At 34.9% G+C, this 12,464-nt stretch overlaps 1 protein-coding gene across 1 annotated transcript in view; it reads left to right on the plus strand.

The window, feature by feature from the left end:
* The window catches only part of LOC124721946 (calsyntenin-1), an 81,597-nt gene extending 73,926 nt beyond the window's left edge, over positions 1-7,671 (plus strand). The window contains exons 17-18 of the mRNA XM_047247109.1: positions 1,203-1,415; positions 1,614-7,671. Of these exons, the coding sequence (XP_047103065.1) occupies positions 1,203-1,403 (201 nt within the window). The 3' untranslated portion in view covers positions 1,404-1,415; positions 1,614-7,671. The remainder of the gene's footprint in view (positions 1-1,202; positions 1,416-1,613) is intronic.
* The last annotated feature ends 4,793 nt before the right edge of the window (positions 7,672-12,464 follow it).

The raw sequence follows: 12,464 nt of genomic DNA on the forward strand, positions 1-12,464 counted from the left end.
AAACTTTGTTTGAACGTCTCTAAAACTATCACAGTTGAATCAGGTAGTCATAAAAACATCCAACAATTAACTTGTTTTCATCTGGACATTTTATGCAGCCAGCCATTAAAGAATTTTGCAGGTAACTTCACTGTTGCACTCAAATTTCTCAAGTCATCGGTGCAATTCCAATAGATGTGTAATTACATGTATTTTATAATTCTGTGGTATTTTGTATAGAAAAAGTGGACTAAGAACGTCATTGTAGTGGTGACACATGCTTATCAGAAAGTTCAATTTATCACAATGAGATAATTTTATGTCTCCAGTATTCTGTCTGATCATAATGTTATGGGTAGGTGCAGACAGATACATACAGGTGTAGAGAAGTGTCACGGAGACATCCTGTACTTTGTAGCAAATGAGAGGTGAGAGGTTGAAGTAGGTGGCAACTATGTAGGTAAGGTTCAGAACTTAAAAAAAAAAGTGGATCCTCGGCAGCTGGCAAGTTTTGGTTAAAAGTGTGGTGGTTTCCTCTTCTGTGTCCTCAACAAGTTTCTGAATTTGTTATGGTATTCTGACTACAGTTAACTAACAAGCTTTGCTGTCAATAACAAATCTACCCACCACTCCTGCAGTCCCATTGGTCATTCTATCATTCTATTCCTGCAGTACAGTGGTAACTTTAGCACTGCTTCTATTGTCATGAAATCTCTATCCAGTTACTGTGTTCACAAAATATTGAAACAGTTAGTTGCATTTATGATTAAAATGCATGTTGTTAGATGTACAAGTAGATGATTAAAACCCCTGTAAGTAAATTATATACTTTTTTATTTATATGTATCCTTCTCTATCCAGATATAGGCTCCAAACTGAGAAGCAGACAACATTAGGCACACATGAAGTTTTGTTGCCGTTTGTAAACACAGATGATAACTCGCATCAAAGAAGTCTCAGTACAGAAATAATCTGCCAGGGGCACTGCAATTGGCTTGACATGTTAAATGGGTTACAGATATGGAAATCCAAAGATGTCAAGTGCTATTTCTTGTTTGAACCCAACTTAAAAATTTGTCTTATTTTCTCAATTTTGTATTTTAATTTTTAGACTAAATTTTTGACGTCCATGATAAAGTGCAACATGAAATGGTATTGCAAGATACATGTCATATGTTTCATTTTTCTGAGTAACTGTATTAATAACATTGTTTAAACTTTAGCAACTGGATGGCTCGGCACAACCACCGAGACCTGGTGGTAACAGCAGTAACAATGCTGCGTGTGAAGACGACGACACATCTGATGATGGTTCGAGCTATCGTGATGATGATTTAGACTCAACGGATGAGGAAGAGGAGGAAGGTGGGGAAGGTGGAAAAATTAGAGATCTTGAATGGGACAATTCCACACTTGCTATTTAGATCAGTATCAAAGTAAGTGATTTCAAAATCTTTTATCCTTCCGATATGTTTGTCTTGTAGGTAGATATTGCATAAAAGTCTATAATACTATAGAAAAAAAATTAATTTCTAGCAGGCACACTCTTTTTAACCATTGATATTAAATAAATATATATATATATATATATATATATATATATATATATATATATATTTTTTTTTTATTTTTAGGTGCAACATTTCCGTGGAGAGGAATCAAGAGGCAAGCCCGATGTCCTCAGTTCTTGTTCTCAGATATCACACTGAAAAATTGAAAGAGAATAATTTTCAGTGGCAAATACACACCATTATTAGCATTTAAATTCAGATGTCTAACATTTCTGCTGGGTATGAGATTCTTGTGGATGATGGTTACTAGTTTCAAAGGAAAATAATTTCCTTCACACGGGTTACCTGATTAAGATTGTAATTTAAGAGTTGTTCGAATAATTGTACTTACACATTCCTTTGCTTTTTGTTGCATTAATCACATTATGTTTTCCATTTGTGCAGCTTTATATAAGCATTTTTACTAACCCCAGTTCTAGCTGGATGTTATCTTTATCTGGGGTGTCAAGTTCTGCATTTACTTCATAGTACTATTGTTTGTTTGGTCCTTATGTCAGGTTTGACTTGTGACCCTTCTACAAAAGTCTCCAATTTGTGATACGTACTTTAGAATTATTTTAGGAGAGAAGAGAAATTCAGCAACATCCTAGTAGTGTAATTACAGTTTTTTTAGTTAAGTGAATGTATAAGAGAATGGAGTTAATCATGGGGAAACTTAACAGATTTTGAATCAGTCATTAGTCTTGTCAACCTGTAGCTGTTACTGTCAGCCCAGTTAAAGGCTTCAGAGCAGTTGGTGTGTAGATACAGTGTCAACACCTGCCAAGATATCTTCAGTATATTGTAGAGTGTTTCAGTGAACTGCTTAGGTACTGAAACTGTGTGTTGCTGGACTATATATAAACACTGCACAAGCCTGCTTCCCCACTTTCAGTGGTCTCACATTTTTCTTTTTTGCATGAATACAGTAATTATCATCAGGAACTTTCATTAACAGGTTTTATGGAGATTCTTCTCTGCCTGTCAGAACAGAAGTGATTGTACACTAGTTAGAGCTAAGGATCATCAAAGAACAGAATTCTTAAAGTAATGAGTGGAAATGGAGTTAGATGCCAGGGTATTACGTGATCTATGTCCCTAATGAAATTTTTCAAGAGCAGAACAAGACAGATTTGTTAAGTATTGTTATCTGTAACAACCCATTGTTGTACAGTAACACATTTGAGTTCAGGAAGGTTTGTTAGGCCTTATGGAGGAGAAATGGGGAAGACAGATTGCGAAAGAAGTTAAATTTTCAGTATAGATTATCCTCGGCATATTATATGTATGCTACTCGCCCACAGGTATATACAATTGCTCTTATGATGACCATAGCAAAAGCAGCTTGTTGATTAAAGAATAGAAGTGATAAACATGTTGAAGGAAGTGAGGAATAAATACTTGGATAGAAGTCCTACAACATGAATTAGAATTTTCACTGGTAAATATAAACACCAATTATAATGACTGACTAATGGTGAATGACCAATTAAACATTATAATGGAATTATTTTAATCATTTTGTAAAAAGTATTTTGATATCACCTTTTTCAGTTATGTAGTATTAACTGACTGGAGAAGGAACAAAATTAACTTTACTGTAATATCTCAATTTATTTGGGAGAGTTAAATTGTAAAATCATGAATAGATTATGGAGAGAAAATGCCAGTACTCCAATTTCAGCTTATAATAGTACTATCAACTGCTTCACTGCTGATAAACTAGTTATTGGTATATATTGTTTGTATTGTATCTTTGCTGATTCATCTGTGCAGTGGATGTTGCTGTCTGTTTTTTTTCTCTCCCCTCTATTGACTATCATATTTGGTTATTGAAGGGATTCTCTTTTGTACAAAGACAGTTTGATCACTTTCTGTTTGTGACTTTGCTAGCAGCTTATACACAATGTTTGTTAAACTATCCTTTATCATGTCTGGTTCTTTTGCATTTGTGCTCCTTCACTTGCCCTTGTAGTATTAAAATTTTGTTATAGTGAGTGGTCTTTGTTGGATAGAAAGGGCATATGTTGTTAGCTGTAGCTTTTTCCAAGTGTATGAGAGTATTTTCAGTTACAATGCATCTCATAAAAATACACAATGTGAACAGTAGCGGTGTTCATTATTTCGGTATTATTGGACTTTCATGTTTTAGAAAGACAGACCTTGAGGCTTCATTATGCAAACTGTTGCAGCTGGAATGAAATTCCACAGATTGTCACGTTGGTTTTCTGTCTTTAATACTCTTTCCAATTTTTCCATGAATTTGACGCTAAGAAACATTCGCACAAAATTCCCTCGATCTAGTGGATTTCAGATTGATGTATGGTACAGCTTTCTAAATCTTGGTAACTTAATTTACTGCTCATAGCAGTTGTTAAAGCATTGGAAATAAAGGGTCTTCTCTTTCAGTCTACCCTTGTCCATATTACTTGCCCTTGTCTGACATCCGTCTTAACAGTTGTGTGATTATCAGTACACTGTCACATATTTAACTTTTATTGTTACATTCAAGTAAATATTCCAGTTATAGTGCAAATACACTGTTTGACAAAGATATGCACTTTATGAAATTTAACAGAAAAAGGGGAGGATATTGTTGAAGAGTTAAAATTTTTGGAACTCTTCCTGAACTTCGAATCACGAACTTGAGGTGTTCTTCCAATCATGCAACCTACTGCCATGTTTTCTTGTTATGTACTGCCATTTAGTGCCTATTACGTGGGCCAATAGACAGTAACATGTGCCATAAGTAACAATGTTTTGCCAAGTTATTTTCTAAGTTAGTATCGTAGTTTTGCATGAAAAATACTCGTGGGAATCTTCTGTTATTGCTCTTAACTGTAATTTCTAAGAGATGGTATAGGTATGGACTGGAATATACATGCAGTAAGTTTAACATTCATGGGAAATTAATTTATGGTACCTTTTGAGTGAAGATATTTGGGTGTTTGTACTTCACGAAAAGAACAGGTTGGCACATTATTTTACAAGATTAGTGGCTGTACTGATTATTCTGTGACATTGTTACTAGGAAGAGGTTCATTACTGGCCTGTTAAGAGTTGTAATTTTGTAAGCAGAGCATTTATTTTGTACTTCTGAGACTATTGCACTAACCACATTGTTTCTCTAACAATTTGGTTAAAGATCATCATAGTTATGTGTATGGAGAACAAAAGAGAAACTACTTTTGAAATGCATAGTAACTAATTATTTGACAGGTTTAAGTTTTTTCAGTATTGTCATGCTTGCATGTCCCCCCCCCCCCCCCCCCCCCCCCAAGTATTAATTTCAGACGCCCATATGATAGGCTCATTGTTTATACCACGTATTTCCTCTAACCATTAGACCTATATGAAGTCTAAACATTAAAAGTCAAACAGTTTGTAGGCAACTTGGCATACATGTTGACAGCTTCTTTCCAGTATTTCTTTATATTTTAGACTGTAATTATTTATGGTCATGAAAGACCAAAAAATGAAAATGTATTACATGGAAATCCACTTTTATATATTTAAATGTAATCTGTTAGAAGAATGTATTTTTATGACACAAAATTTGTGCTGTAATATTCTTAATTGCATTATTGTAATAGTTTTTCTGTTAATTTTATGTTTTAAGCCACTTCTAATAAGCAGCTACTAAGGTGTGATGTACTTAAGGTTTCTAATATTACGATCACCTAAAATGTTCATTTGACATGCACTGATTCAGGTTTCACATGTGATAGTTTCACAGCCGTATCCTGACAGAAAGCCTGTCATTAAAAATAAGTTGAGAATTTTTATTTAATACATTTTTTATTTGAATCATGCCTTCTTTGTTCTTTGCAAGCAAAACTTTGTGTAATTTTAAGAAATAACTAAGATGACTGAACATTTGTGATCTGATGGTCAAAAATTTTATAGTGGATTTTTGTGTGCGTTGTGTGTTATTTTTGTGTGTGATTTTAATTTTTATTTGTACAGATCAAGAGTAAATCACCAATAATCATCTCAAACCAGAGTGGAGGGAAATCATTTTCATACTATACACACTGAGAAAGCATTCAGTATTGTTAGAAACACACAGGAAACCATTATTTTGTGTGCTGTTTCCTGCCTCATAACGGTAAAAGCTACAAAGCATTTTCTTCTTCCTGGCAGTATGAAAATTGTTTGGTACATTCCACTCTGAACAAGAGGTTTCCTCTGCAGCTGGATCTGCTTTATCCCTTTTTGTGTGGCAGTGTTTGTGTTTAGTTTGGCTGTATATTTGACTGTACTGGTGAAGATCATATATTGACTGGAATATTGGTGCATTTAAGGTACATAGAATTTGGAGATCACATTTCATAATGGTCTGCAGAGTTTTCATTTTCAAATCAACATATCATTTAGCTACTTTAAAACAAATCTTAGAGCTGTACTAAGACTAAACTGGATGTAAACAAATAAATATAAATATCTTGTAGACCAATTTTTCAGCTTTGGAAGTTGAATGAAGAATTCAGCTGGAATTGACATAGTGCTATAGTGTTGAAGATCAGTGCACTCTTACACAATTTCCTGGCACAAAATATGGTGGCTTAATCCAGAAGATTGTCACAGTGTTAGCTCCATAGATCGTCACACATGAGCAGAGGCAAAAAGAGTAGTGCACCATATCCACAATAATCTGTCTAAAGGGGAAATTGAAAAATGGTAGTTATTAATTAGGGGAAAAAACTGCCTGTTGGTTTCGTGAGACTTACTTGTATGATCTTCTGCCATAAGTGTTAAGACTGCATAACATGTCGATTCAACCATCTGTCTGTATTCTGAGTTCACGTGTTACTGTCCATTCATTATAAGATGAATTAATCTTCACATAGTAATGACTTGAATAGATTTCAGTGGGCCATGCTTTGGACCAGTCAACAAATTTCACTTCGCACTTGAACTGATTGGGTGTACGAACATTGAGACTTACATACAGCACTCTGCATGAAATTTAAGATCTCCAATAAACTTGCTGTTCCTTTTGTAATTGGAATGCTGTAGTGGTCACACAAATAACGTTATGATTTTGAATTAGGCTAGACTGCATTTGTGATGTGATGCAAAACTTTTGTTTTTATTGAACATAAGGAAATAATTTCAGACAGTGTTTGTATATTTTACAAATAATATTAAAACAACTGCATAAAATAAATGTGTGTGTGAGAGACATATTCATTCTGTTTTATATTTCCTATGAGAATGTGATTACATAAACAGTAAAATGCATATCATGGTAATGAAAATATGTGTATACAATTTCCCAGTATAATGTCCAAAAGCAATATGTACATAGAACATTTCAGCATTTTCTCAGAAATCTGATTTATATTTTGTACAGAATTTTTGTGCCACACTGTGTAACATAATGAATTACCTGTTTGTTTTTTCAAAGTTGTTGCTGTTCTTCAGAATGAAACAATTTATCCAGTGTGTTACTTATAAAAAATTTGTAATGAGTGTCCTTTCACTGAAATTTTGAAGCATTTTATATGCTTTGGGTGGAATATGTGAATAAAAGTACGGTTGAGAGAGAGGAGGAGGGAGGGAGTGAGAACTATGAAAATAAAACACCACAAATTTAAAAACAAACTTGAAAATATTCCAGTGTTCTGTTGTTAGGTATCTCAGTGTTGCTAGTGATGTTCTCAGACTGTTAGAGACATGATCTAAACAAAAGTTAGGTTTGTTAAGCCAACTTATATGGACTGATTAAATTGATGACAATGATGTAAGGGTTTAACAGTATGAAATCCTCTTCATACTGACCTAGCATAATAGGTTGTAGTTTGCTTAATATTTTGTTTCTTGACAGTTCTTTTAGGCTTTTTAAAGATATTAACATTAGTAATAAATTTGCTAACCAACTGTGCACACTTAGAACACACAAATAAATAATACTGGTGGAATTTAAAAGTTGTAGTAGCATGTCATGTTACTCCCCAACACTACACCTTAGAAAAGAATAATGTTGTAATTAATATTTGTTAAAATATTGTGCTGTAGAGTAAAGCAGAATGTCTTCTTTTGTGCTGTTTCTAAAACTGCTTTTATTGCAAAGTAATAAGTTGTATATTTTATAATGTTTGTGCAGTGAATACATCCATTCCATATTTACAGGACATTACTTTTACATATTTTTTGTAGTTGCTTATGGTCATAGCTTTTGCTCTTAAGCTATCATATTTGGCGTTAGAGGTGGTTTTCATGTTATACTTGTTTTTGAACGAATGTGACTATATTTAAGGACTATGTGAGGTGATGTAACTTTCTATAATTATTTTTTTTCTGCCCAGACTTAACATCATACTTTCTATAAGTAACTGCTTCCCCACTCTGGTTTCTTTGTTCATGTATGTTCAGTACTCAGCTGTTACTAAAAGTTTTACATACTCTGCGTTTGTGATGTTTCACACTAACTCAGTCAACAAGGTTAGTGTATTTAGCGGCACACATTTCTGATTCTTCCAACTTATTTAATTTTCATTTATTTTTTGTTGGAAAGAAGAAACTGTCCTCATTGCATACTAGAAGCAGATACACTTACCACTTACAGACAATATGACACAGTGCTTTGATTAGTTAATAAATTTATTTTTATTTGTAAAGTATGGGCTTCTGATCATATACTAAACTGAAAAATATTTCAGAAATGAGCATTGCTTTTTGTAACTGTAGTCTGGTGCTAAAAATATTAGATTAAACAGAATAGTCTCTCATTAAAAGTTTGATTGTTCAATAGTGTAGTCTGGTGTTACAAATATTAGATTAACCAGGTTAGTCTTTTGTTAAATTTTGGATTGTTCAATAGTGTCAGATTTCTCAGCATGACTGACTCCAGAAGTTTTTTGGTTTCATTCTCTGAATGAAATAACCTTGACTAGGAATATAATTCCATATATTTGCATCAGTAGAAGACAGTATAGAAATATATGAATTAGGTTTCCAGAACCAGTATTAGATTCTGTATGGTATGTTCCTGTATATGGAAACTAATTAACACTAAACTGTGTAGTTGGCAAAATATTGTATGTAGTGGGTTGAAAATGGTCTGTGGTTGGTGTATTAGTTTGCTGTATATTTGTGTAAGTAACATTTCCAGAAGTGGTAACTAGTAAGTAGCTACCTCATGTGACAAGTTCTTGATTGCTATGCAATAGCTGTTAGTTGGACTTTCTAACAAAGAAAGCATGTAAAATTTTCTACTAATGTTAATTATGGAAGTACCATTCTGTGTAGGCACACAAAATAAGCAGCATCCGGACAGTGAAATTCACACGTACATCATTAACAACAGTCCTTCTGTTAACATCTGCTCCTCTATGTGCCTGCCACTTTATTGATGGTGGACTTCTTTTTAGGTGCCATTGAAAAAGTTGGTTTAAGTTACAAACTGAAGATGTCATAGGTGTTAAATTGAACTGAAGTAAATTTCTGTCAGCAAATGTTTCTTAATAGTATCCAACTGTGTGTTGTGCACTGTTGAACTGGAAATTTCAAACACACAGTCTCATGTGATTTAAAAACTTTTTTCCTTTCTTTTTACAAAAGATAGTGGTTGATTAAGTGCAAAGATAGTCTTACTAGATGGAATGACAAATTTATACCATCTGACATTGCTCTGTACAGAACAAGGAAAATGATGTTATGGCGGACTCAGTCTAAAAGAAGTCAGGATGAAGGAACTAGCACTGCTAATAGTTGATTTTATTAATGTACAATGCAATTGTCATAATACGTGTTCTTGACAGACGTTGTTTGGTAAATTCTACATACTGTGGGGAACTGCAACGTAATGCCATGAAGACATTTCTCTACATGAAAGCCAACAAACACCTTAAAGGCCAACCCTGAGCTCAGATCAGGCCGCAGATGAACCACCTGTTGCTCAAAAACTTGTCTCATTTCATATGAGAACAATGTATAGATGTCTCGCTACCTGACCTTTGATTGGTGCTGCTTTCTGTTGCCAATCTGCTGAATTATTTATATAGAAAGATTAGGGAATGTAACAGCTGCTGTCATCAATGGCTGAGCCAATGTGATTGCATTGACATAATTTCATGCTTGTACTCATTAGGTATTGCAGTGCACTATAATTGTGTTACCAATAAGTCTTGTTTGTTGATTGAGCAGGAAATTTTGGGAAGCTCAAGAGGAAGCAATTGCTCATTAACTCACCTTGCACTTCATACTCTGTCATCATGCTTCCAAAATTTGTAATCTATCAAAGAACTTGAAGTAACTATGAAAAATAATTCTTGAAGCTTGGTCCTCCTTTAGTATGTATTACTCTTGGCGATACATAAATTCCACAGGTGCCAGTAATGCTTTAAATAACAGCATAAATGGCCAATTCCTTAGGCCCTGTATTTTTCTAGGTGGCTGGCCTCCAAAGTGTTAGTGGAACAATAAAATTTAGAACGTAACGTACATTGCCTGTTCACTTTATCATTTACATAGTGTTTCTTTAAAATTATCATTCTCCTTCAGTGAGCTGAAAGTCAATGTCGGAGGTGTCTTTTAGGGGGTCTTCATTCAGCACCACAAAACAAAGGAAGCAGTAAAATAAAGATTAATGAGCTACACTAGACCAGTTACATGACACCACTGCTAAAAACGTTCATCCAGAAACTCTATCATGTGATACGGCATTATGGTTATATTTTGGTTTTTCGTCATTCATTATACTTTTCACTCCAGACAATTATTTGTATATGTGAAAAGTATCAAATTGCAGCATGCTTCAGAGTCTGTAGGTCCCCATCTGACTGGCTGAGTCGATTGGTTCACAGATCAAAAGGGTGTATCACATCCAATAAGACCATTCTTAATGAAGCCCTGACCTTTCAAACCAACCTCTGTATTTAGGGCAGCTTTTCCTTTTGTTTTTAGTCCTGATATCAGTTATAAAGTGGTGGTGGGGGGCTTTGGCTTCCAGTAAATAATCTGGACAGTTGCTTGTATGGATGAAAATTTGTCTCACTTGAGCATGTTCAGAAGAGTGGGAAATGTCTTGACCAGCTATGTAGATCACTTACGTTAATGTAAGAACTACTCCATAGGAAAGCAGTTATTGTGTTAAGTCACATATTGACCGTGTGCAGCTGTTGTGGTCAGAGTTGCTGAATAAGGTAGCTTCAAGAGTACAGATGAAGATTAAACAACTTAATATTCCAACAGGACAGCAATACGAAACATGTGGCTGCAAATACTGTACTAGGAATCCTGTAGAACACTTCAAAACAGCAAAAGATTCCTGTCTCGTAATTTAAATTGATTGAAAATGTGTGAAATGTCTTGGAATCCTGAACTAAAAGCAATCTGACAAAGCCATTTCCAGAAGTGTGGGGGCAGGATACTGTTAGTGGAGATACTGAAATTAGTATAATTAGTTAATAAATGCTTCCAATGAGGGCTTACAAGAAACAAAGAATGTTCATCTGTTACAGGATCCCAGGGCATATTCTTTAGCTCAGAAATTATTAATTCTTGGATGAAAACAAGTTTATCTCAAAGAAACAGTGTAGATTCAAAAAAATATCATTTATGGGGAAAAAAGGATGGGTATACACTCTCTCGCACGCGCGCGCACACACACATATCCATCCACACATACACAGACACAAGCAGACATATACAACTCTTTGCCTCTGTATATGTCTGCTTGTGTCTGTATATATATATATATATATATATATATAGTTATAATAGAGGGAAACATTCCACGTAGGAAATATATATCTAAAAACAAAGATGATGTGACTTACCAAATGAAAGTGCTGGCAGGTCGACAGACACACAAACAAACACAAACATACACACAAAATTCAAGCTTTCGCAACAAACTGTTGCCTCATCAGGAAAGAGGGAAGGAGAGGGGAAGACGAAAGGAAGTGGGTTTTAAGGGAGAGGGTAAGGAGTCATTCCAATCCCGGGAGCGGAAAGACTTACCTTAGGGGGAAAAAAGGACAGGTATACACTCGCACACACGCACATATCCATCCACACATACAGACACAAGCAGACATATTTAAATATGTCTGCTTGTGTCTGTATGTGTGGATGGATATGTGCGTGTGTGCGAGTGTATACCTGTCCTTTTTTCCCCCTAAGGTAAGTCTTTCCGCTCCCGGGATTGGAATGACTCCTTACCCTCTCCCTTAAAACCCACTTCCTTTCGTCTTCCCCTCTCCTTCCCTCTTTCCTGATGAGGCATCAGTTTGTTGCGAAAGCTTGAATTTTGTGTGTATGTTTGTGTTTGTTTGTGTGTCTGTCGACCTGCCAGCACTTTCATTTGGTAAGTCACATCATCTTTGTTTTTATATATATATATATATATATATATATATATATATATATATATATATATATATATATATATATATATCTGTGTGTGTGTGTGTGTGTGTGTGTGTGTGTGTGTGTGTGTGTGTACGCGCGCACGCGCGAGTGTATACCCGTCCTTTTTTCCCCCTAAGGTAAGTCTTTCCACACCCGGGATTGGAATGACTCCTTACCCTCTCCCTTAAAACCCAAATCCTTTCGTCTTTCCCTCTCCTTCCCTCTTTCCTGACGAGGCAACCGTTGGTTGCGAAAGCTAGGATTTTGTGTGTATGTTTGTGTTTGTTTGTGTGTCTATCGACGTGCCAGCGCTTTCGTTTGGCAAGTCACATCATCTTTGTTTTTAGATATAAATATGCAATTTGTTTGAGAAAAAGTTGACTAATAGAACCCAGTATGCTATACAGGGTGGCAAGTGTTCCACAGAAATGATAATGCCAAAAAAAAAACCACAGCGTTGTATCTGATTACAGGATATATAAAATGGCAGTATCACGTAAAAAAACAAAGTTAGCAAAGGCGAATGGAAGACTGATTTCTTGGAAGGTTTCTGGAAAGGTGCTGTGCATATATAAG

This window comes from Schistocerca piceifrons, chromosome X, assembly GCF_021461385.2.
Source record: "Schistocerca piceifrons isolate TAMUIC-IGC-003096 chromosome X, iqSchPice1.1, whole genome shotgun sequence".
In the NCBI taxonomy this organism is placed as follows: Eukaryota; Metazoa; Arthropoda; class Insecta; order Orthoptera; family Acrididae; genus Schistocerca; species Schistocerca piceifrons.